This window comes from Neophocaena asiaeorientalis, unplaced genomic scaffold (assembly GCF_003031525.2).
Source record: "Neophocaena asiaeorientalis asiaeorientalis breed wild unplaced genomic scaffold, Neophocaena_asiaeorientalis_V1.1 scaffold190, whole genome shotgun sequence".
NCBI lineage: Eukaryota > Metazoa > Chordata > Mammalia > Artiodactyla > Phocoenidae > Neophocaena > Neophocaena asiaeorientalis.
In genome coordinates, this window is record NW_020175017.1 from 7,520,376 (window position 1) to 7,547,653 (window position 27,278).

At 34.9% G+C, this 27,278-nt stretch overlaps 1 protein-coding gene across 8 annotated transcripts in view; it reads left to right on the plus strand.

The window, feature by feature from the left end:
- Window positions 1-27,278, plus strand: part of RALGAPA1 (Ral GTPase activating protein catalytic subunit alpha 1) — a 219,420-nt gene that overhangs the window by 83,859 nt on the left and 108,283 nt on the right. For 6 of the 8 annotated variants that reach the window (XR_003005576.1, XM_024762042.1, XM_024762037.1 and 3 more), the window contains 5 exons: window positions 3,418-3,566; window positions 6,429-6,558; window positions 8,290-8,527; window positions 9,747-9,908; window positions 25,401-26,936. Coding sequence is in view for 7 of the 8 variants with exons in the window: in XM_024762042.1 (XP_024617810.1) it covers window positions 3,418-3,566; window positions 6,429-6,558; window positions 8,290-8,527; window positions 9,747-9,908; window positions 25,401-26,936 (2,215 nt within the window). In the remaining variant the exon portion in view is untranslated. The remainder of the gene's footprint in view (window positions 1-3,417; window positions 3,567-6,428; window positions 6,559-8,289; window positions 8,528-9,746; window positions 9,909-25,400; window positions 26,937-27,278) is intronic. The other 2 variants (XM_024762043.1, XM_024762041.1) reach the window with 1 other exon arrangement.

Sequence of the window (27,278 nt, forward strand, 5' to 3'; positions counted from 1 at the left end):
TGTACATTATCAGCTTTACTTTACTGTTATTGCCAAATTGTTCTCCAGCATGGTTATAATAATTTACATTCCATCTAGTAGTGCTTGTAAGTTCTCATTTCCTTATATCTTCCTCATTACTTGTATAGTCAGATTTTAATTTTTGCTGCTCCTGTGTGTGTGAAATGTTGTCTCATTTTTTCTTAGTTTTTGTTTCCCTGTTTTAATTTGCTTTTCCTTCATCACTATTGAAATTGAGCATCTTTTCTCATGTATGAATGCCCTGTTAATATGCTTTTTCCATTATTCTTTTTGATTGTCTTTTTGTTATTGATTTTTAGTTCATTATATTCATTCATTTTTTTTAAACCATACTGTTTTTGTCAAGGCCACATGTGACTTCCCCATTGTTAAATCGAATGGATGTTTTTCAATCCTAATTTTACTAGAGTTGTCTGGAGCATTCTACAGAGTAGATGATTCCCTTGCTGTTGAAACCCTTCTTCATCTGGCCTTCAGAGTAGCATACCCTCCTGTGTTTCTCCTAACTCACTGGCCTCTTCTCAGATTTTTTTTTTTTTTTTACTGATTTTTCAATATATTGCTCAGCTTTTCATGTTGAAGTGCCCAGGAATCAGCTTTCAGATCTCTTTTCTATGTAAACTTACTCACTTGTTGATCTCATCCGTTCCTATGGCTTTAAGTGTCATCTATATACTGCAACTTCTACATTTTATCTCTAGTCTGAGACTTCTTATCTGAGCTCTATGAGTCCTGAACTCAAATATTCAAATGCCAAGTTGGCATCTTCACTTGAATATCTAATAGATATCTCAAACTTGACATGTCTAAAACTTGGCTTCTCACCTTGTTCAACAAACATGCTCTTCCTGCAGTTTTCCTCACTTCATTTGATGGCAGCTGTTTTTCAGTTGCTCAGGCCATCTAATTTCCTATATTTCTTCTATATCTTATATCTAATTTGACGACAAATCCTGTCAACTTTCAGAATGTATGCAGAATCTGACTGCTCTTCAGCACTCACACTACTTCTTGTGTTCAAGCCTCAGTAATCTTTTATCTGGATTATTGCAATAAATTTCTAATAAGTATTCTTGCTTCTGGTCTTGCCCATCCATCATCCTGGTATATTCTCAACACAGTAGCCAGAGGGATCCTGTAAAATGTAAGTCAGATCATGTTATTTTTCTGCTCTGAACCCTCTGGTGGCTTTTCCTTATCACTAAGCATAAAAACAAAGTTCTTCTCAATGGTCTATCAGGCCTTTACGTCATTGCTCCTCAGAGTGTGGTCCACAGACTAGTGCTGATCCACAAGGTAATTACAAAATTGAGAGCGAGAGTTTAGAAACTAAGTCATTTAATGTCTCTTGATTCTGATGAAAAGTCTTTTTTTCATTTCCTTTTTTACCTATTCATTTTTTAAATTGTATTTTATAATAGGGTTGTTCTGTAAGACTCGGTGGGGGAAACCTGTTCCCTCACCACTGGCAGTGTGAGAAGCTCTGCTTCACATGCTCTGGCTGTTTCTCAACGGCTTCACATGCTTTGGCTGTTTCTCAACGTATCTCCCACTGCTTTTCCCCTTCCTCACTTCACTCTGTACTTCTTGCTGTTCCTCAGATGTGCTAGGCCGGCTCTCACCGGTCCTTTAAACTTGCTTTTCCTTTTCTTTGGAACAGTTTTCTTCCATGTTGCTACATAATTGAGCTTTGCTTTTCCTTTTTTAAGTCACCCATATTTATATCCATTCTCTGCTCCCTGCCACCTTTGCTTACTGGGTTTCCCGGGACAGTGAGGTGATATTGAGTACCCTTGTCTTGTTCTTGGCTTTTGGCACTACTTCCAGATGTCTCAGGTTCAGGAAGAACTTTTCAGGTTCAATTGCTGTTATAACATTTGCTGTAGTTCTTGATAAATATTCTTTTTCAGATTAAGGAATTTTACCTTTTTTCTTAGTTTGCTAAATTAAAAAAAAATAATAAGTGCTAAATGCTTTTTCTTTATGCATTGTGATGATCCTACTTTTTTCCATTTTAATCTATTGATATAGTATAGACTTTTCCAATGTCAAGGCATCCTTACATTTCTGGGGTAAATAACTACTTGGTCATAAAGTATTATATTTTGATCAATTTGAATTGCTGCTGTTTTTTGAAGATTTTTGTCTATATGTTCATAAGTGATATTGGTCTCTTCTTTACTTGTCTTATGTAGTCCTTGTCTGTTTTTGATAACTGGATTATAGTTTTATAAAAATAAATTGGGTAGTTTATTTATCTCTGAAACAGCTTGTGTAAAATAGGGATCATCTACTGGGAAGCTGGGCAAAACTCTGCCTATAAAGCAGTGTAGGCCTGGTGTTTAGGGATGGATCAGGGATACCTTCATTACCAGTTCCCTTTCTTTCATAGTATTGATATATACGTCTTTTGTATTTCTTCTTGAGTCAGTTTTGGCTATTTATGTTTTATCTAAAAAATAATCCATTTTATTAAATTTTCAATTTTATTGACATAAAGTTATTCACTGAACTATCATTTTAAAATTCTCTACTGGCTATGTAGGTATGTCCATATTTTATTTCTAATGTTATTTGTGCCTCTTTTTTGCTTTTCTTAGTGTTGTTAGACTTACAGAGTCAGCTCTTTTCCCAATTTTAAAGTTAGCTTAATGTTCTTTTCTCACATGATTTTACAACTGTATTTTGCCATGGAGTTCATCCAGGGGATTTAAATCAGAGTTATGGGTGTAGAAGATGTAAATGTCCTAGGTTCACAATAGATGTAATGTTCCGTTCCTCCAAAGTGTCTTTGAAAACCTTTGCACATACCTGTCACCATTATAACAACTTTCTCCTCAGTAACAAAATACAATTAATGATTTGATTATAATGAATTTAATTAAAGATACATATTGATGGACCCTGGTTAGTAGTACTATAATATGCAGTCTGTTATTACCAAAACAGATATGCACACATAGTCAATAAACATGAAAAAAGAGAATAGATGGTGTTGAACACCTCATTCAGAAAGTCCATCTTGATTGAGGTATCATCTTTTATCCTAAACAATTTTTAATTTTTATTGTTCTTTTCATTTTATGACAACAATCAGGTTGTTATATTAAAGCGCCCTCACTTTTTAAAAATGCTGTTTTTCACTTGGCTTATTTTTTTCGGGTGCCTACTAGTAATTTTATATTTGTCTAGATAAACATAAAAATAGATTTAATGAGCTTAAATTTGCAATATCAAGCTGATGGTAGAAGCAGGGTTAGAACTAACCTACAGTCTAATGCTTTTAAGTTTGCTGTAGATCACCTAGTGATCAGCATCTTGAGTTGTTTTCCCTTTGAATAAGTAATTTCCCATTGAAATTCTGTAACGAATCACTAATGATTTCTTTTATCTTAGGTGTTTATTATAAACTCCTCAAACATATTTCTTCTTGAACCTGCAAATGAGATAAAAAATCTTCTGGATGAGCACACAGATATGTGTAAACGAATTCTTAACATTTATCGGTTCATGGTTGTGCAAGTATCAATGGACAAAAAGACTTGGTAAAAATACTTATCTTTTTTTGTGTGTGTGTGTATATGAGCATAGTAAATTCTAGAGGAATAGTGCCTGTGAAGAGGGCTTGTAACAATATTGTACAGGCTTCTATTATTGAATGAATGAGTGAATAAATATAGTATTTTATGTAATAATCATGATGACACAGTGGTCACCTTCACTTTATCTCAAACATCTTTGATCAAACTGCCACAAGATGCCTTTGTCTATCTTTCTAAAGTGGGCATGTGATGGCGTCCCCCACTGCCCGCCACCCCCAGGAATGAATACTGGCATGCATGTATGAATAAATGAATTTATATGGGTGAATGAATGAATAAGTAAATGACTGAATGTATGAAATGCCTGATTCCTCAACCTGGCATTCAAGGCTTTGTACAGTCAGGCTCCTGAGTATTTTTCTAGCCCTATCTCAAGCCTAAGCTCCACCCTGCAGAATGAGATCCTACCTCCCAGCTTTATCAAATTGCTGTCTCTCGAGCACAGTCTGAACTTTTCTTTAGAGTGTCTGATTCCTGTCATCTTTTCCTATTGTTACCATAACTATCCTTAGGTTCTACCTTCCTTTTTCCACATAGCCTTATTTTTTCAGCTCACTTGTTTTCATTCTGTATTTGTACCTCTGTTGTAGATCTTGTCAAAATTGTCTTAGTTCCTAAATTACTTGTAAAATGTCCATTTACCTCACTGAATTGAGATGCCCTGAAAGGTATATATACTGGTTGTCTTGTTTTTATATTTCCTACATTTCTTAGCATAGTATCATATATTACTGATACTCTATAAATATTTGTTTAATTGAATGAAAAAAGAGGCCTTTTAGAGAGATGAGGAGCAGTTCTTCGGTTTCTGTAAAAATGATACATGTTCATTGTAAAATTCAAACAAAGAAAAGTTTTAAAAAGAAAATAAAAGTTGCCCAGTAGCTCACTCTCTAGAGGTAATTATTGTTTGCCTTTTGGTGAACATCTGGTTCACCAAACCACACACACAGTCACATAGTATTATGCCATATGTATGTACCATAATTTTCTTAACTAATCACCTGTTGCTGGATATGTAGTTAATTATTTTGTTGTTGGAGGAGGGGAGGATAATGAACATCCTTGTATGTATGCAATTTTCCTCTTTTGAGTGATTCTTAAAAACTGGCGGTACTTAGTCAAAGAATATGCCTACTTGGTGTTTTGTTACATATGGGAAAATGGTTTTACTTTGAAAAAACTTTTGATTAACATAATATTGATACAGTTACATCTAAAGGAATTATTAACTGATTTGGAGCACTTTTTCTGTGTCAGGTATCTTTTTAATCTTTTTACATCTGTTTTCTTTCTTAATCCTTGTAGCACCCTATGAGGTAGATAATTTTACATGGTGATTCTTAGGCACAAAGAGATTAAGTAATTTATCATTGTTCACACAGCATAAATTTGAACTGTGGTCCTACTGACCATTCTTTTGTTAGTCCTTCCCCTGTTTTTCTTTTTATATGCTTTTAATCAATGCTGTTGGTTCACGTTAAAGTGAGAGACTTGCTATGTGGAACACAATTTTAGAATTTTTAAAAATTTTATAAGTTCCCTTGAAGTCATAGCATTATGAAAGATTTCTCACATATTTACATTGAATTTATAAGACTTTATGAATTAAAATCATTATTGTATTATAAAGTGAAAAGTTATCTAATAATATATGAGTGAATTATGGTTTGACTACAAATCAGAAAGATTTATTTGGAAAACCTATTCTTTATTGAATATGTGGTTGACTTTAAATGGCTTTTCATTTCATATAGTGAAGCTAGAAGCCTAAGGTTACAAACATGTTACCTCTGATTTTTATGAGTTGAATGCATACGTTTGTTTGGTTAATAAATTCAGGATATTTTTCATTGAGTGATACTTTTATATTTAATTCTGCACTTACTTCCCAGAAAAACCATGATATTAGATCTGGGATTTCTTGCTGCCTCTGCTGCATTTCTCACATGGACTGTCCCACATATTGCTATGCCTAGAATGGGCCTGCAAATAAGCCAGAGAGGAGGAGGCTTGATAGACTTAGGTTGTTAGTCTGACTATACACCCAACTGAAATCCCCTTGTCAGACTTCTTTTTTTTTTTTTTTTTTTTTTTTTTTTTTTTTTTGTATGTGGTTGCATCAGTTTTTGAATTATCAGGTGCAAATAAGGTAGTTTTATGGTCTTAAGCATCTAGGAGGAAGAGGCAAGATAAGAATAATATAATAGGGTTGGCTTGACTTGCAGTACACAAAGAGGATAAAGAATTGAAAGATGGCTAAACGAAAAAGGATGGAAAGAAGCAATAGGGTGATGGTTCTTGATTACTTGTCAGGCTTATTGTGATCTGTTAGCCTTAAAATATCATATAATTTTTGAAATTGAACCTGGTACAATTCTAGATATGCAGTTGTTCTCCATATTGTAAAGATGGATGAGATGGACAGGTATCAAGGTAGAATTGTATTGTATAGACAGGTGAGTGTTCTTCAGACAGCTCCCTAAGGTCACTATTTGATTTGTGGGGTGGAAGGATGGGAGCAGTCTCCATATTCTCACTCCCAATTCATCAGCTGTTGTATAAATTTTTATTTGGTGAGAGGTATTGTGGCTGAGAAATCGCTTAAAAATGGCTGATATAGATTTATAAAATGGAATTTTATATTTTAATATTTAAAGAATTCTAAAATTTTGAAAGATATTTGGTATTTGAGTTATTGAAAGGTAATAACATTTTTATAACAAATATTAATTTGAAAGTTATTCATTAACCAAAAGTAAACATATGCAAAAAGGAAACATTAATTAATTTTTTTACTTTAAGGGAACAGATGCTGCTTGTGTTGCTCAGAGTCACGGAGTCTGTACTGAAGATGCCGTCACAAGCTTTTCTACAGTTCCAGGGAAAAAAAAATATGACCTTGGCAGGTCGACTTGCAGGACCACTTTTCCAGGCAATAAAAATAAATAAATAAATAGATAAATAGGTGGATAGATATGTATTTTTTCTTAAGACTCATTGAGCCCTGAACTTACTACCTGGGAAGAAAGCTTTAAATCAGAAATCATTTCATATTAAATAATTTTTTGTAGAGCCAAATAAAAGTTGCTTATCTAAATAGACTATTTGCCATACATACAAGCTCACAACCTTATAGAGGAAATATCAATCAGATCTGTGAAAAAAGTGTTAAAACAAGCTGATTATATTTATCTCCTGTGTGGTACACTTATGTATGATTGCAGAAAGCTGCCAGAAGGCTCCATGATAATGGCTTGATTGTTTGCATTATGAGTTTCCAGGTCTCTGGGATTGTTCGAAAAACAAGACTTTAAGTCCTTCTGTAGTAAAGAAAAAGTAGTAAATCACGATTCTTTCTTACCATGCTATTCTGAAAGACTTTATTCTCTTCACGTCTTCATTTGAAGTATCAGTGGTAGTTGATTATATAGGAATTATATGCTGTGTTTTCCACCCTAAGGATAGAGCACTGACTTTAAATGTATTATGGATTATTTGGAAAATAGAAAGTAAAGTAGTATTTTTTTTAAAGATGACACATTAAATACAAATACATGGATAAAATGGTTCTTAATGTCAAGGATAAAAGCTATCTCAGCTCCCATTCTTGTCCATTAGTGTAGCCATTCAAATGATCATTTTTTTCCCCAGATATGCTGGTTCACCTAAAATTCTGTGATGGTAGCGTATAAGTCTTTGAAACCAGCTACATTTATTATCTAAACTCCTCTTGACTTCATGAGTTCCCCACCCCCACTGCCATGGTTAGCACTAACCCAATGGTGGGTGCTATTGGAATGTAAAATTTTAGCTTGCTACATGGAATAACTTTTTTGTACTCTGAATGTTTAAAAATAGAATGGAGGGCCACTCGTTATTACTGTTTTATTTCATAAACTCTGCTCATTTTTATCTTTATATTTAATGTATAAATTTATGTGAATTCCTTAGTAAAATTGGTTGAGTTAAACTTTTGAAAAACTTATTTTGTGACTTATTTCTTCAATAGGAGGATTATATCTTTGGTAGAAATCTATAAAGTCTCAGGGGTACAGCCTGGTCAGTAATTTCTGCCCTTTTATGAATAAGTTTTTTATTCTGTGATTGGATTTGTTACAGAACACCTTTAATTCCTCTGGTGTCTTTAAAATGAAATTTAATTTTATCCTTCAGTTTACGTTTAAGTTTTCAAAAACACATTTCAGTAAGTTAAATACATCTCTAGTAACTTTTTTTTTAGAATATTCAAATTGTATAGTTAGTGATTCCCATCTTTAATTGGAGAATGTAGGTTTTGTTGTTTTAGTTCAATAACTACTAACTACTCAATAATTTCAACACGTAATAGTGTGGAGACTTTTATGTCTTTTTAAACAACATTTATTTAACATTAACATAATGCAGCATGAAGGGTAGTTAAACTTCAGGGAGATTTCTTTTCAGTTTTGGTAACTTGTCCTAATGCCAGAATGTTGGGAATTGGCAGTTGTTGAAATTTATAGTAGGTACTAATGAGTGTTTGAATTACTTTTATAAGTATTATGTACCAAGAAAGGATATCATGGATATTATATGATTTAAAGTTCTGCTTGTTTTGGTGTAATTTTTTAATAATTGATTTTGAATATATTTCATTGTTATTTCTGATTATTTGTCTTTATAGACTCTTATAGTTGCCTGGATTAAAGCAAATCTAAATGTGTACATCTCCCGAGAACTTTGGGATGACTTACTCTCAGTATTGTCATCGTTGACCTATTGGGAAGAGTTAGCCACTGAATGGTCATTGACTATGGAGACACTAACTAAAGTTTTAGCTAGAAATTTATATAGTTTGGATCTCAGTGATTTACCATTGGATAAGCTGAGTGAACAGAAACAAAAAAAGCACAAAGGGAAAGGTAAGAGTTGTTCACAAAGGTGCTCCATATAAATTTGTTTAAATAATTTGGTCTGGGAAAATTAAGCCAGGGAGAGGTGTGAAGGTAAAAGTTATATTTTCTCTTAATTATTCCCTCCTTAATTTACGCTGAAGGTTAAAAATTTTCAACAGTGAAACATGTAGGTACCTTGTCATTGTTCTTGAAGAGCCTTAAATTCAACAGTAATTTTGATGAGAAATAAAGTATTCTGTACATATCTAGCTAAAGTTACATAAATAATTCAGAATCTTAAATATTTTATTTTTAATAATTAACCAAAATGTGTTATAAAACACTCTTCCTTTTTTTTTTTTTTGCGGTACGCAGGCCTCTCACTGTTGTGGCCTCTCCCGTTGCAGAGCACACGTGCAGGCTCAGTGGCCATGGCTCACGGGCCTAGCCGCTCCGCGGCATGTGGGATCTTCCCAGACCGGGGCACAAACCCGTGTCCCCTGCATTGGCAGGCGGACTCTCAACCACTGCGCCACCAGGGAAGCCCCCTTTTTATCATACACAATTTTTTATTGAAACATAGAAAGTGATTTCATGTTACTCTATTTAAAAAGAATTGTGTGAGAAATTCTTTTAAAAGCATTTTCTTAGTTTTAACAAAAGCAAACATTCCCTGGATGTGGATTATATACCTGCCTAATGTTAAAAAGCTGGAGAGGGATAGTAACATAGTGATTATATCATAAAAACATGTCCTTATAATTCTGGGTTTGCTAGTATTTTTCACTCTTAATAATTAGTTGCAGTCTAGAGATTACATCTGAGTCACATTTCATACTTAACAATAGTCCAGAGTGCTAAGTGTGTGACCAAACTACTTTTTCCTGTACTGTTTATTTTCCAAGTGGCTATTATTGGCAGGTAGAGATAGAGTGACTTCCACCACAGGATGGATTTTGGTTAGCTCATTTTCCATCCTTTTTTGCCTGTCCAAATATTTCACTTCTATATGAAGCAAGTGAGTGGTAGAGGATTTATAATCGTTTATTGTTGATGTTGTATTTTTAAAAATCTGCCTCAGTTTTGGAACATGGAAATGAAGTTCAGAAAAACCTTATAGTACGCAAGCATTTTATCTAGTTACTTTATGAGTAAACCTAAGAGTCTGAGGCAAAGTGGCACACATAATTCAAAGAGATTATTGATACGGTGACGGTACACTGAGATTGAAAATCTGCATTTCTAGGAGTGGGACATGAATTTCAGAAAGTTTCAGTTGACAAGTCATTTTCTAGAGGATGGAGTCGCGATCAGCCTGGCCAAGCCCCAATGAGACAGAGAAGTGCAACAACCACTGGTTCCCCAGGAACAGAAAAGGCGAGGAGTATAGTACGGCAAAAAACTGTTGGTATGTACTCTTTAAAATCATGAGAATTGTATGGGGCAATGCGTTTATAGTCCTTAGTAACAATGTATATAAATACACTGTTTTCTTATCTGTTGGTTTTTGTTGTTAAGTGAAAAACTTCCATAGGAAAACCTTTTTTTCAGTAATACTTGGAGTCTGATGACATGCTGTGTTATCACTTTATGCTATTAAGATGTGTCTTACATTATTGTTTTCATGTAGTTTATTTTACTGTTGATATCAATAATTTTAAACCGTTACTTTACAGAATTGAAGTAGAACTCTGATTCAGTTTACAGAACTCATGTATTAATTGATATAGTTTCTACTAAGTGAATATACTCATAAACATGGAAAATTAGGTAGCTTATTTTCAGTGCTACAATTATACAATTATATTGGCTTCACAAACTTCCAGTGAGGAATTCACGCTCTCTACTTGTAGGCAGCTGAGGCCAAGGTGGAGCATACTGCTAGGTTCCTTGCTGCCTTTAACAAGCATGGAAGAAATTTCTATGATGGGAAGAATTTCTGGATGTAGGATCACTCAGCATACTGTGGACCTAGTTACCATCTTATTCCTTTTCCTCTCAGAGATTTATAACTTGGTCTTCACTGTAGTAGAAAGAGTGCTGCAAGGAAAAACGAGGACTTTGTCCTGATCTTTTTTTTCACTCTTTCATCACTAAATAGCTAGATAACCTTGAATAATTTACTGAACTTTCTAGGCGTTATTTACTTCATCTGTATAGTGGGTATGATAATATCTCACATGCCTGAAACAAAATTGCTTGAAGTTACTTCAGGCTTTGCAATCTGTGATTCTGTGGAAGGAGAATTTTCTGTGGGAATATATCTATATTTGATGGTAATCAGTGAAAAACACTACTATTTTAAAGAAATTTAAAAACGTTGTTGTAGGACGTGTCTTCTATGAAATGATGGGTTCTAAAGTGTTAAGAATTACAGTTCTAAAGGAAGAAACAAAAGTAGAAAGAGAATAATTAAATTAAAGATGTTAGAAGAATTAAAAATGTTTAAAATTGTTCAAAAGAATATTTTCACAATTGTCTTCTGCCTATAAAATAACCATAGAATTATATTGATTGTATATGTCAAGCCAGAAGAATGAGAGATTATACAAGGAAAAAGGATATTGATGGATACAAATTAATATAATTTAATTTTGGTATAGAATTACATTTTGAAATTCTTGGGAAGATGTTGATTACATCTGAAATGCCTTTCTTCATTTTATGTTAATGTCACGTTTATAGAAAATATTTCTATATTGGTTAAGAAGGAATTGTTCTTTTAATTTTAAAATTTTACTTAAAACTAGAATCTTTTTAAAAAGTTCCATATACATATATTTCTGATTATAGAAGTAATTTATGCTTAGTGTGGAAAGTAAAGTTTAAGGAAGCATAAAAACATATTAGGTGTCTAATGAGAAGAAATCATTGCTAACATGTTGGCATATATCTAATCTGTATAAAAGCATGTGTGAGTAAAATACTCATCTTAAAAGTATACCTGACTGATTACTTTCTGATACCTATGTTAAAACAGTCTTGCCTGGCTTGCTCATTGGACTAACCTATCAAATAAAAAGTTAAAGCATTACCACAGCAAAGGAAACCATAAACAAGACAAAAAGACAACCCTCAGAATGGGAGAAAATATTTGCAAATGAAGCAACTGACAAAGGATTAATCTCCAAAATTTACAAGCAGTTCGTGCAGCTCAATATCAAAAACACAAACAACCCAATCCAAAAATGGGCAGAAGACCTAAATAGACATTTCTCCAAAGAAGATATACAGATTGCCAACAAACACATGAAAGAATGCTCAACATCATTAATCATTAGAGAAATGCAAATCAAAACTACAATGAGATATCATCTCACACCAGTCAGAATGACCAGCATTACAAACTTAGTTTAGAAAGATAGCTGCATAAAGTTGGAAAATACTAATACTAGAAAATGTTGAACTCCTTGCATCAGATTTCATTACATGTCAGTACCATAATTTAACCTGTATCCTGAAGATGGACTTTTAGTTTATTTCCAATTTTGTGCTGTTAAAAATGGTACAGAATATAGTCATGTATATTTCTATACTTTGTGCTTACATACGGATATGTCTGTAGGTTTAATCTATAGGATTTGGAATTAAATTGCCCTTAAAACAATGAGATACCGCTACATATTTATTAGAATGGCTGAAATCCAGAACATTGATAACATGAAATGCTGACAAGAATATGGAGCAACAGTAACTCTCATTGCTCGTGGGAATGGTACCGCCACTTTGGAAGACAGTTTGGTAGTTTCCTAGAAAACTAAACATACTCTTACCATAGAATCAAACCATCCTTGGCATTTACCCAAGTAAGTTGAAAACGTATGTCCACACAAACATTGGCACTCAAATATTTAAAGCAACTTTATTCATAAACTCGGAATTTATGCCAGAATTTGGAATCAACCAACATATTCTTAAATAGGTGAATGAATTAACAAACAGTGGTACATCCACACGGTGGAATATTATTCTTTGAATATAAAAAGTGAGCTATCAGGCCATGGAAAAAATATGGAGGAGCTCCAGATGCATATTGCTAAGTGAAAGAAGCCAATCTGAAAAGGTTACATACACTATGATTCCAACTATATGATATTCTGGAAAAGGGAAAACTAAAGAGACAATAAAAAGATTACTGATTACCAGGGGTGGAGGTGGGGAGCAGGGCAACAAGGAGGGACGAATAGGTGGAGCACAGGGGGTTTTTAGAGCAGTGAAAGTATTCTGTATGATACCGTAATGGTGCATACATGTTATACATTTGTCAAAAGCCCATAGAATGTACAACACAAAGAGTGATCCCTAATGTAAACTGTGGATTTTGTTAATGACACTGTATCAGTATTAGCTCATCAGTTGTAGAAAATGTACTATACCAATGAAAGATGTCAGTACTTGGGGAAACTCGAGGTGGGGGTGGGAGAAGAAGGGGATATATTGGAACTCTTTGTACTTGCCACTCAATTTTCCTGTAAACCTGAAACTGCTTTTTAAAAATTAAAGTGTACAGGCAGACCTCAGGAGATAAGTGCGGATTTGGTTCCAGACCACCACAATAAAGCAAATATCCCAATAAAGCGGGTCACACGAATTTTTTGGTTTCCCAGTGCATATAAAGGTTATGTTTACACTATACTGCAGTCTGTTAAGTGTTCAGTAGCATTATGTCTAAAGAAACAACGTTACATACCTTAATTTAAAATATTGCCCCAAAATGCTAACCATGAATCTGAATCTGCAGTACTTCATAGTCTTTTTGCCGGTGGCTGATGACTGATCAGGGTGGTGGTTGCTGAAGGCTGGGGTGGCTGTGACAGTTTCTTAAAGTGAGACCATTAAGGGAGTCCATGGCATTGGTCGACTCTTCCTTTCACAAACGATTTCTCTGTAGTATGCAATGATGTTTTATTGCATTTTACTCACTAGAATTTCTTTCAGAATTGGAGTCAGTCCCCTCAAACCCTACCACAGCTTTATCAACTAAACTTTAATAATACTCTCAATCCTTTGTTCTCATTCCAACAGTCTTCACAGCATCTTCATCAGGAGTAGATTCCACCTCAAGAAACCACTTTCTTTGCTCACTCATAAGAAGAAACTCCTCTTCAAAGTTTTATCTTGAGACTGAGTTTTATCTCAGTCCCATCCTCAGGCTAGTTCTGTTGTGCTTTCTACCACATTTGCAGTTACTTCCTGCACTAAAGTCATCCATGAGGATTGGAATTAACTTCTTCCAAACTCCTGTTAATGTTGACATTTTCACCTCTTCCCATGAGTCACATTGTTCTTAATGGCATCTAGAATGGTTTTCTTGTTTCCAGAAGGTTTTCAGTGTATCTATACTTTGCCCAGATTCATCAGAGGAATCACCATCTATAGCAGCTATAGCCTTACGAAATGTATCTTAAAGAATAAGACTTGAAAATTGAAATAATTGTTTGATCCATGGGCTGCAGAATGGATGTTGTGTTAGCAGACATGAAAGCAATGTGAATCTCATTGCACATCTCCATCAGAGCTCTTGGGTGATGAGGTGCATTGTCAATGAGCAGTAATATTTTGAAAGGAATCTTTTCTGAGCAGTAGGTCTTGACAGTGGGGCTTAAAATATTCAGTAAACCATGTTGCAAGCAGATGTGCTGTCATCCAGGCTTTGTTGTTCCAGTGATAGAGCACAGAGTAGACTTAGCGTAATTCTTAAGGGCCCCAGGATTTTCAGAATGGTAAATGAACATTGTCTTCAACTTGAAGTCCCCAGGTGCATTATCCCCTAATAAGAGGGCCAGGCTGTGCTTTGAAGCTTTTAAGCCAGACATTGACTCCTCCTCTCTAGTTATGAAAGTCCTTGATGGAATCTTCTTCCAATAGATGGCTGTTGTGTCCACATTGAAAATCTGTTGTGTAATGTAGCCACCTTCATTAATGATCTTAGTTAGATCTTTTCGATAGCTTGCTGCAGTTTCTACATCACCACTTGCACTTTTATGTTATGAAGATGGCTTCTTTCCTTAAATCTCATGAACCAACTCTGCTAGCTTCATGCTTTTCTTCTGCAGCTTCCTCACCTCTCTCAGCCTTCCTAGGATTGAAGAGAGTTAGGGCCTGGCTCTGGATTGGGATTTGGCTTAAGAGAATCTTGTGGCTGGCTTGATCTTCTTTCCAGACAACTAAAACTTTCTCCATATCAGCAATAGGCTGTTTTGCTTTCTTATCATTCGCCTTTTCACTGTTAATTTCCTTCAAGAACTTTTCCTCTTTTGCAGTCACAACTTGGCTGTTTGGAGCAAGCAGTCTAGCTTTCAGCCTGTCTTGGCATTTGACATGCTTTCCTCGCTAAACTTAATCGTTTCTAGCTTTTGATTTAAAGTGAGAGTCGTGTGACTCTTCCTTTCACTTGAACACTTAGAGACTATTGTAGGGTAATTAACTGAAGTTAGACCAGTTTCAGTGGCTTTACAGAGATTCTCTGATCTAAGCTTAGGTTAGTAAATCCCCAAAATCCCAGGAGCTAATTCATGTAAGTCATTTTCTGTAGCATAGGTTGCACAGCTGTGAGGCACTTGACAGATTTCCAGGTATGCTTAAAGACCTGTTGTACAGTAGCAGATGGAGAGGTGCACTTCTGAAGAATTCATTCAGGATCAGAACACAAACTTACACCATTGTGATAATGGGAGAAGTTCCAAGGGAAATGCCCAAGCTCTTCCTTCAGGTTGGTGGTGAGAAAGAAGGAATAGACGGAATTGTTATCTCCAAGGAATTATCTAACCCAAGGGAAAAATTCAAAAAACTTGTAATTCATCTGTGGAATTGAAAATTTGATTCAATTTAGTTTTAAAAGAAATATCTCTAAAAATCACATCTGATTATAACTGTAGGTGGCATTTTACCTTTTGTGTTAATAAGCAGCACTTCAAGTTTTACCTATGTGTTTATGTCTTTGCTCTAAGTTTTGAGAAATGATTTACCTTGAAGTCAACATAACTTTTATTTCAAATCGGATTATAAAATTGCTGGTCGCTTTCACGAGAGGTAGAAGAAGCTAGCAGGAAATCACGAGTAGGGTCAGATTCTGACATTTTGTGTATGGTTTCAATTTTAAAATATACCTATCTTTAATACCTTATACAGAAAGCCATACACTGAAGGCATGTTGTTGCCTTTTCTTAATATATTCCAACCTTCCATGTTTTGCTGCACATAAATTTACCTGAAAGCTGCTCTTAAAGAATCCTTTATTTTGCCAACATTGATAAATTTGGGGGTTAGGGACTCTCTAATTATCCTTTTCCAGTTATAACTCTATGACATACATCTAGTTTTTGGTTAATACTTTTTTTGGTTTTCTCCTCTATATGTTCACAATGAAAACTTTTTTTTTTTCAAATGATTATGCTGTGCTGCCCAAATACAGATACTCATTCAGTAAAGATTTATTGAGCTCATATGTGCCAGGCACCAGAGTTATAAAGATAAGAAGGTATAGTTTTTGCCTTTGAAAAGTTAGGAGGCTGACATATAAAACGTACAGTCCACTAAAAACAGATTGTAAGCTTTGTAAAAGAAGGAATTCTTGTTTGTTTTGGTAATTGCTGTATTGCTAGTAAGTTAATTACGTGGGAGAGTCTTAAAAGCATCACAGATGATATGACATTTTATGTATGAAGGAGTGTCAAGAAGAAAAGAAGACCAAATGTATTATGAACTCACAGGGCCATGTTGTTGTAAAAGAGCATGAAATCTGTAAGAAACAGTATAAAATTCTGTGTGGCAGCAACGTGGGAGAACAGAAGGCGGAGGAGTTTCCGTGGATATTGCAGCTGGATTGCAAAGGCCTTGTGTGACAGACTAAGGGATTTAGCCATCGGGGAACCAGCTGTTTCTAATAATCAGAAAAATCTAAGATTTCGAATTGATGGTAACATTTAAATATATGTATTTTTTTTATCAATGTCACTATTACACTGGATATTATGCAGTATTGTTTCTTTTAAATTCTCCATTCATACATACCTTCATTTATTCAAGAATCTCTAAACTAAAAGTTAAGTTAAAAAATATTTGGGAAGTATAAACTTGATTATTTATTTCTAAGTGTGTCAGAATTTGTCTTTAATTTTGTGAACTGGTTACTTTTAAGAAATTACCAAATACAACTACAAATGCAATTTTTCTTTAATTCCAGTTTTTAAGTTTTTATCTTCAAAAATTTAATCTTTTAAATTTTTACATAATATGCTTAAGACTTGAATAAGCATAAACATTTTTCTCAATAACTCGATTCTTCATGCTTATTGCAAATTCTATTTTCTGTGTTTTTACTTAAAATTTTAAAATTATACTGTTAAGTTTAATATAAATAGGAGATACTGATTTGATCAAGCATTCTTTTACCAGGAACAAATACTAACCATGAGATTTAATTCTTTAGATTATGAATTACATAAAATTCTCTAAAAAAGACCTATGAGTGACTTTGAAACTTTATTAGAAAAAAGTATGAAAGAAAGAATTTGTTCTTGGAATTCAGCTTCATTAAGAAGAATGGCTCAGAATTGCCTCAGAGTGGCTGAGAGAAATGCCAAATATGGTACCTAAAATTTCTTGAAACTGTTAATATTGGTTCTTTTCAGTGTTTCCATTCGATGAACTTTTTGACCTTTGGTTTTGAGAACATAGTGCTAATTAAAGTGTCTGCTGTTTTTAATGCTATACCATTGTAACTGCTAATAATAAAAAAAAAAAATTTTCCTGCTTTACACCAAAAAATTTACATTCGAAATGTCATATGTGTTCTCTAATTTCTTTTCGTACAGCTTGCCAGTATTTGCCGTGCTGAAATGTTTTAATTTAAGATTTCCTTCCTTTGTATCTTTTAGTTTTCTCTGTTGCTGCTTTTTCTGTGACACAAGCCTTTCATTATAGTCACTTCTTTTTTCCTTCCCCACTTCTTTCTTTTCCTTTTTTAAAGCCATGAGAAGCCGATCCATTGGTGAATGTGCTCTGCCATCGGCCTATATACGCAGTGCTAAAAGTGCTCCTGTTCTGATCCATACTTCCAAACCCTTCTTGCCTGATATTGTTCTCACTCCCCTTTCTGATGAGCTTTCAGGTAGTGCCACCTCTGCTAATTTCTGCACCACCTTTTTCACGTTTTAATCCTTCTGCTTTCAAATTTTGCTTAATCAAATAAACTCTTCAAAGTTAATTTCTTTGGGGGAGGTGTGGGAAATTGGGAAAGTGGTTGAGCAATCAACATTTTGAGTTGTTTGAACTCTAATGCTATCCTTGCAGTTCATTCTGGAAGTGCTAAGTTTAGTGCTGTGCCAATGACCAATAGTTTGGGTTGTAAATGGTCAGGTTTTTTTCTGTTCATGTTTGATTTTTTCTTCTCAGGTGGTTAAGTGAAGTGGTAATGTATATTTATAATGTCATTATTTGACTAACTATATGGTAAATCTTGAATAATGCATTCTTCATCATCTATAGTAATGGAACTTAAGCCAGGGGAATCAGTAATTGAGAAAAGTACATAATCTAAAAGTTGTTCTGGAATAAATCTTTGGATTTATATTAGATTAAAATAGCATATAGAATTCTAAGAACTCAACTCACTTTTTTTTTGTTTGTTTTTTGCTGTACGCGGGCCTCTCACTGTTGTGGCCTCTCCCGTTGCGGAGCACAGGCTCCGGACGCGCAGGCCCAGCGGCCATGGCCCACGGGCCCAGCGGCCATGGCCCACGGGCCCAGCCGCTCCGCGGCACGCGGGATCCTCCCGGACCGGGGCACGAACCCGCGTCCCCCGCATCGGCAGGCGGACTCTCAACCACTGCGCCACCAGGGAAGCCCTCAACTCTCTTTTAAACCAAATAAAGCAACCAATTTGTGAAGCCCCAATTTCTAAGAAGCCTCAAAACCTGGTTAGCTTTGTACTTCTGCCTCAGGTCCTTGATCTCCAGTATTGGGTTGGTCTGCTCTTTAATAAGGCTTAATTAACATACAATAAAATGCATAGTTCCTGTGTTCAGTTCAGTGAGTTTTGAGAATTGTACACCCCCACATCATCTTTCACCCCAGACAAAATATAATGTTTCCATTACCCCCAAAATTCCCTAGTGACACTTTCGAGTCAGTCACTCACACACACACACATACACAGACTTTGTAATTTGTATCACCATAGATCAGTTTTTTTCTTTAAAAAATTTTTTTTTGTATGACTAAGATCATACAGTGCCTTGTCTTTTAGACTGAAGGAAATTTGTGTTGAATATACAGTTGACCCTTGAACAACGCAGGGGTTAGGGGTGCCGACCTTTCACATTGTCCAAAATCCATGTATAACTTTACAGTGGGCCCTCCATTTCTGTGGTTTCACATGGGCAGATTCAACCAACTGCACGTAGTGTTGTGCTGTACTACGTATTTACTTGTAAAACTCCACAAATAAGAGGACCTGCACAGCTCAAAGCCGTGTTGTTCAAGGGTCAACTGTGCTTACTATGCAAAATGTGCTAGCTCAAAGAAAGTTATGGTGCATTCTTGTGCTTTCCTATACTCTTCTTAGGAGTATTTCCCTGATGTTGCCACTTTTGGTGAGGTTGCTGGGTTTTTTTTAACAACCTATCTTTGTACCCTCTTTACTTTCTAATTGACTATAGGCTTATGTGAGGGAAGGTGCATTTTTATTAATAATGTTATTTCAGGTGAAATCCCTTTCACCATCCCTAAGATCAGAGATTTCTCCCAAACCAAGAGGAGGTATATAATTCAAAATTAAAAAGGAAAGTGAACTACATAAAAGAAGAAATTGTTCTTCATAGTTTTCTCTCTCCCCCTGCTGTGAGCAGGCTTAATTGAACTCATAATAATGTATTTCCTGGATGCGTCATCTAAGATCAGGAGTTGAGGTTTCTATAACTGTTTCACCAATAAGACAATGAAACTACCCATAGACAATCACTCTAGCTTTTGGTTAGAAGTAGGGTTTTCCAGAAGAATATTTACTTGCTACTCTTGAATACTTACAGGGTAAAAAGGCACTTCTTTTAATTCCTTTTACGTTTGTTTATTTTAACATACTACGATTTCTAAGAAGTAGCTGTCAGTTTTCAAAGTACTCTTTTTTTTTTTTTTGCGGTACGCGGGCCTCTTACTGTTGTGGCCTCTCCCGTTGCGGAGCACAGGCTCCGGCCGCACAGGCTCAGCGGCCATGGCTCACGGGCCTAACGGGCCTAGCCGCTCTGTGGCATGCGGGATCCTCCCGGACTGGGGCACGAACCCGTGTCCCCTGCATCGGCAGGCGGACTCCCAACCACTGCGCCACCAGGGAAGCCCAATGTACTCTATTTTTATCCAGCCCTTTTTTTCTCCTCTAGTATTCTTGGTTAGATGACCATTCAACCTACATTGTTGTGAATGTGATGCTATGTGGTATAGCTGTATATAGATAGACTAAACTAGTTGACTAGCTGAATATCGTTGGAGAGTTTTTCTTAAGTTCTGGGGACTATTTCAAGGGCACTGACTTTGTCAGTGACTTTAGTTCTTAACATTAGACTCATCTGATGTTGAACAAATGTTTCTTCCCAGGCTCCTGTCTCAGGTTTTGATATAATATCCTGTGGGTTGCAGGAGTATCTTAGTTTATTTTTTAAAGCTCTGCAGTAGTGCTGGTGTCTGGGCAGGCACATTTTTCCTGTCCTCTCTTCTACACTAGACTGTAGTTTTACACATATGGTAGCCCAGCCTTGCAGTCTTTATTTTCCTGATAAACAAAGAGAAGTCAGAAATCTCAATAATTATTCTTAAGCAAATTAGCTTTTACTGTCAGAAATAAGACTTTCATGATAGAAGGGATGTAAAAGAACATAGGCATGGTGGGCAACTGACTTTTGCAACTGTTTCTTATTATTTTCTAATCAAGAACTCTGGGTGTCTCACCCTGAAATAAATTTTACAAACCCACTTTCTTCCAGTTAGTTCTCAAAACTGCTAATTTGTTTGCCATATTTGATGCTATTAGATTCTAGTCTGTCTAGGCCATATTATGTAGACTGCTAAGGTTATTAACAGTACTTCAATATTTGAATTGAGCACTGTAGAGCAAAATATTTTGATCTCTCTGCTTCTATTTTCTGAGTATCAGGAGAAAGAAGATGTTATGTCTCATGCCCCATACTGTTCCTAAATTCTGCCTAATCAGGAGGAGAATTTTCTATCTCTAATCAAACAAGCAGGTTCTTCTTTGCACAATCAAGGAATTTATTTCTTCTTGTCATCAATATGTGATAGTAACCTTTTACAGAGTTTCCACCTAGAAAACCAGCAGATTCTAGCATAATTCTAAATTAGATTTTTTTGTTGAAATAATGTGTTAATTTTTTTAAAAGTGCATCTCAAGAAAAGTTTGAATCTAACTTAAACACGGCATTATATAACATGTTTGCAAACAAATAAAATAAAACTATAATTTTCTTATTAAAAAAATATTGGTCATTTGTCTATTTCCAGAATTTAAGAGTCAGGGAAGCAATATTAGAAGGATAAGAGTAGAAGATAGTTTAGTGTTTTAAATTTTAGTGGTCTAAAATTAAAGTTAATTATTTGGGCTTGGTTTATTGCTTTTCAGTCTTTTCATATGATTTCAATGATGTGCATACTGCTTTGAATTACCTAAAAATTGAACATCTAGTCATAAAAAGATGTGGAAGTTTTACTAGCCTCTGCTAATAATAGAATCGAAAACATAGATATTCTGTATTTCTTAACTTACCTTGAAGGTACATTGCTATTATAGCCCAAATAGGCAAAAAAAATTTTTTTAATTACATAAAGGACATTGTCATTTCCTTTAGGTAATTCAGAAAAAACTTGAGCTTCTAAATGGCATCAGTTTCTACATAAAGTAATAGAAATGATTTTATGAATTCAGGAGCTGTAAAAATATTATTACTGATAGCTAGTGTTTATGATTAACCGAGAATAGAATTTAACTTTGGTAAAAGGGATTTTGGCACTTTTTTCTGTACCTCGTTTTAGAAATTATTTAAATTTTCTAGTGGTATGTTAGTATTACAGATTAAGAGATTTTTTTTTCCCTCTGAGGAACTAGCTTGATATTTTAGTAATTAACAGCTACTATTTTTAATATCAAAGACATGCTTTCCTTCTACCAGTATTTATTGAGCCCCTACTATGTGACAAGAGCTATTTCAAGCAATGGGGATATTGTGATGTTAATACAAACAAAATCCTGAAGAAAGGTAAATTTCAGTGAAAAGAATTTTTTTTTACATGTTTACAAGCTAATATTACACTTTAATTTACAGCTTATCTTTTTGAAATAGCAAAGAAAACTTTTCTTTGAAACACAACATTCAGAAAAAATGACTTTTTAATCCAGAAGTAATTTCCAACACTTTAATGCTAAAACATCGTTAAGCAAATCCAGAGATGAAACTTGACATTGCTAACACATTGTAGGCTCTATAGGAAGCAATTTCTCAATGTTCAAGTTTTTTTTTTTAATTTGTTAAAAAGCTTTTTTCTTGTTTTGCTCAATCACTGGTTACTGATACTTTAGATTAAAATAAATTAGTTAGACACTGCCGTTGTTCAAGGTAAAATGTAAGCAGCATAATTAAATAGTTTCGAAGGCCATTTCTGTTATAACCTGTTGTTACCATCATTTTCAGCAATCCAATACAAAGTTTGTCCGTTGTGTTCTTCTGTATCATTTACTGATACTTGTATTTGACTAAGTTTTGATTTCTAAGAGTCTTATCTTTATAGAGATAAATCACTGTGCTGGTTTATAATTTCTTAATAATACTTTTTAAAAAATTAATTATTTCATGAATATGTAATATATATTATTTAAGAAATTAAGACCATGGACTAATTTTTTCCTTACTTCAAATCCCACCTCTCCATCTTCTAGCTGTGTATCCTTAGGCAAGTGAATTAAATAGTTTCTTCATGTATAAAATGGGGATAATAACACCTACTTCATGAGGCTGTTGTGAGGATTAAATGAGTTAATACGTGTAAGATGCTTAGAACAATGCATGTAGGAACGACTGTACAGTCGGCCCTTCGTATCCAAGGTTGGTTGAATCCATGTAAACCTGCAGGTGTGGAGAGCCAACTGTGTTCACTGTACTAGGCCATATTATATAAGAAACTTGAGCATCTGTGGATGTTAGTGTCCATGGGGGGCTCCTAGAACCAGTCCCCAGCGGATACAGAAGGACAACTGTATATGATTTAGCTGTCATTTAGACTTCTTATCTTCAACAAGGTTCAGGTATATTTCTTTAAATTTAAGTCTCGTTAGAGTCAGTCATGCTTAATTCAAGTGCTGACTTTGATTTCTTTTATGCAGTTAATATTGTTATATGCCCGTGTAAGAACTGTATTTAAAGCTTAAAACTTTCCAAAAGTTTTTTGTTTAATTTTAAATTCTCTAACAGTACATTATTGATAGAAAAAAAAAATTTTTTTTTTCCAAAGCTCTTGCCCTCTTAGACTTGAAAGTTTTTTAGTCATTAAAGTTTAGGGAAAAACACTTAGGCTGAAATAATGTTTAAATTTCCTAACATGCAATGTGAGGACTGGGTTTGGCAAGAAATTCCTAAAAACAGAACTTCACAATAATCTTTACTGGTTTCTTTAGAATGGAAAAATTATGGAATATCAATAAAGGGGAACTTCCCTGGTGGTCCACTGGTTAAGACTCCACACTTCCACTACAGGGGGCACAGGTTCAATCCCTGGTTGGGGTAAGATCCCGCATGCCATGCAGCATGGGCAAAATAAATAAATAAATAATAAAGGAAACTAATATTCTCCCTTTTTTTGAAGTTCGTATATTTGTTAGTCTCATAATATTAGATTTTCATAAGGTTTTAAGATCTTGATTTTGAATTTGCAGCTAATAAAATAATTCCAACTATAAAATTCTTAATAATTTTTATAGAAAAGTTATATAGTCTATCCTTTGCTGAGTCTATTAGAATATTTTGTGGAAAGAAACTGGAGTGCATGGTGAATATGATCTCTAGGCAGAGGTTCTTATGACCTATTATGGGAGATAAACCAAAATACTTAGCATTCGTCAAGATACACAAATATGCATTACTTATCTACTACAGTAATAAATGGAGTATAATGCATAAATATAAAGTTTCTGAGGAGATGCTTGCTTTTTCATTTAGAAGAATTCTAAGTGGAGTGCGTGAAGAAGAAAGCCAACATTTTTTTAAAGTGTTGTATTCTCCTCAACTTAATGATAACAAGAAATTGTTTCAACTTTAGGCGATATTTTGTATTTGACCCGTATTGGGAGTCTAAATGTATATCTTCAGGAATACAGTGCAGTCTTAGTATATTACAAACTTCTCTTGATCTGAATTTAGTATAAGGTGGCTCCTTTTGGACCTCATACAGAGAAAGGGATATGAGTGAAATAGCAGAAGGACTAGCCTCTTTTCATCCATTGGATGGATCCTGAGAATATTTTTAATTACTATCCCCATTTTATAAATGCGAAAACTGGTGTCGGAGTCTGGAATAAGAAAACCAGAGTTTTAGACGTAACACCATCAATAAGTATATCTGTGATCTTGGACAAGTAACTGTTTTACTCTGGATCTAATTCTTCTCATTTTGATCAGTTATAGTTCTGTTATTTATAATCTTTGCATGACAAGCCTAGTGAGCACCCAACATCTGACTTTTTGACTCTGTGTCCTTTTTTCATTATATTTTTCTGGCTTCTGAAAAAATTTTTTTAGTTATTTCTAGGTAATGTTAAAGGTCATGATAGATTCATAGACATGGTATTTTACTTCTAAAATTTCTAATTTGTATATATATCTCTACAGCTAAATAGTATTTCATATTGTGATTTTCAATTTCGTAAATATTTTTGAGGATTTACCATATACTTAGCACTTCAGGCAGTAAAAACAATGTAATGACGTTGAGCACTAAACCTGCTTCTCAACTTTGAGAGAGTGGCTTCATCTCTTTGGGCCTCAGTTTCCTCGGTGAGAGAGTTAAATAATCTATGATGTCCATTTTGACTCTAAAATCTGTAATTCTTGAAAAGAAATGTAAGAAGCCATAGGTACAGTTTTTAGGGTTTGATGGTTATTTAATGGAATGGGCCAGTGATAGGCAGAGAATGTTTCTTCCTAGTAGATTAATGGTGTTTGTGTCAGAAATGAAAAAGTACAATTATTTTTTTTAGCAATGTATTAGTTTTATTTGGTAGGATGAATAGGTTTTAATACTATAATTAAATAAAGTAAAATACCTCAGTAGAACAGATAAATAGTTTCCTGACAAAGAGGACTTTAGGAAGAGGGTGGAGATTTCCATGTGTAATCTGTGATCAAATAGATAAGCAAGAATTTGAAGAAAAGGTGATGCCTCTTGCCTGGTAAGGAAGGAAACAGGAATTTATAAGACCCTGTAAGATTCTGCAATGGGATATTTAGATCAGCTTTTTTGTGTTAAGATCTACTTTTTCTGCTTGGAACTTAAATAAGTACAAAAAATTGAATAGCAAGTTTGAATTCCTTGATTTATTGGCACAGCTCTATCTTTAACTGCACTTCCAAATGTTTCATCACCTCACTGTCTATTTCTATGCATGTTAACATATTAAAATGTATTCTGGTAGTTTTCTAATTCATTTATACTACATGCTATATTGGCTTGTGCACATCATTATTTAAAAACAGATTTGTATTTTTAATAGATTTTCTTTCATTGAGCTTACAAAAAATCTCAAAAATTTTTATTTTTAAGCATATGCTTAGGGTATGGTTGAAATTAATACTTATTTTTCATATTCGTATAGTTCCTACTCTGTAATTTTTCTTTTTTACAGATATTGATGATGCTCAAATACTTCCTCGTTCAACTAGAGTCAGACATTTTTCACAAAGCGAAGACACTGGAAATGAAGTTTTTGGTGCTTTGAGTGAGGAGCAGCCATTGCCTCGAAGTAGCAGCACTTCTGACATCTTGGAACCATTCACTGTTGAACGAGCCAAAGGTGCAGTTCCTGTAATTGACAGTTCATCCCGTCATGCACCAAGCTTGCAGAGTTCCACAGAGGCTTCTTCAATAACTAGATCCACTGAAAGCCACATCACTGATACTCATAGTAGAGAGTCTTCTCTGGAAGTTGGTGATAGCATATATGACCATCTTTGTCACTTAATAGATCCAGTAGAACTTGCAGATTCAGCTTTTGAACAAATCCAGTACATTGACCTTGAAGGAGATGATGATCTTCTTTCCTCCCTGAAAGAATATTTTAAGGAAAACCAGGAAAGTCATAGTAAAAACGAGTTAGGTAAAGACGTAGCTTCACAGGAAGTGATTATTGCAGTAAATAGGGATGAAAGATCATCCTTAGATAAATTAGAACACATAGATCAGGAAAGTAAATCAGAAAATACCACCTCCTTTGTTGGGACTCCTGAAAACATACAGTTTCAAAAAGAATCAAACTCAGCTGTCTTCATGAGTAACAGTGCACCCAACCAGTTAGACAGCTTTATGAGAACAAAAACTTCTGAAAAATGTAAACAACTAAACAGTGATAAACCGTCATCGGAACCTAGTTCGGGTAGCCCTTGTGATAAAGAAAAGAGGAAACATCTGTATAGACAAACAGCCACAGAATTAGATGCCTGTATAGATATAACAATAGCTGAAAAGGTTAAGGGTATGCAAATTAATGAAAAAATCATTGTCCCACATGTTTTGCATGCCAAGAAAACTACTCTAAAAGCACCTGTTAACCACAGAATGCCTCATGTTACAAGCACTAGCAAGCTTTCTCCAACTAAAAGGAGCTTGTCTGAAACAGTAACTCATAGAGCCAAAATCATGAAAATTGCTTCTAAAAAACGAAATAGTGTTCACGTTACTTTTAGACCATCTACTGAGTCAGTTCAGTTTTATAACCCTCTGGAAAACAAAGAGGCTCCGTGGAAGATGAGGCTGCGGAAGCTCAGCGGCTTTAGTAGCAGCAGCAATAGCAGCATCAGCAGCCCCCATGCCAGCTCAAACAGTGTTACCGAGCTAGTGAAACCCGGTGTGTACAGGCCTCTAGACACGGCACCAGTAAGTAGTAAGACAGTTAAGGAATCTACAGAGATCCCCACCGCCATATTACAAAAAGAAGGAATTGCTAGTAATCAGTTAGGAGGTAGTCGTAGTACTATTAAGTCGTCAAGTCATGAGGCAGGACTACAGCAGGGCTCCCTGGGTGGCGTTTATAAAACTGTTGTACATGCTCTTTCGAAGCCGAAGGCAAATGTTTCCCCACAGAGGCAGAACAGAATGCCACCAGAGGCTCCACTGAGGGATCTGTACAGTCATGTAATGGGCTATTTTGGAAGGAAAGCTGCAGGTGAGCACTTAACAGTGTGCAGAGCGCAAAAGGAGAAAGACAGCACCAGTTTGGCTTAATGCAACTGAAGCAAGCTATAAGCAATCAAAAAGCTTTGGGATGGTCACTGCTTTCTCTGTTTGGTTATGCATGCGCCTTTCCCCAGCTGTATTTTTCCCAGCATAAAATGTTTATTTAAATTACTAATTTCCCTTATAAAGCATTTAGTTAAACCTCTTTGCTGCTGAACAAGATAGGAAAGAGGGACATACAGGAAAATTTAATGACCTTCCAAAGGCTATCTAAATCAGATATTTTTCTGAGTGTGTACCACGTGAACCTTGAAATTAAGTTTACCGAGGA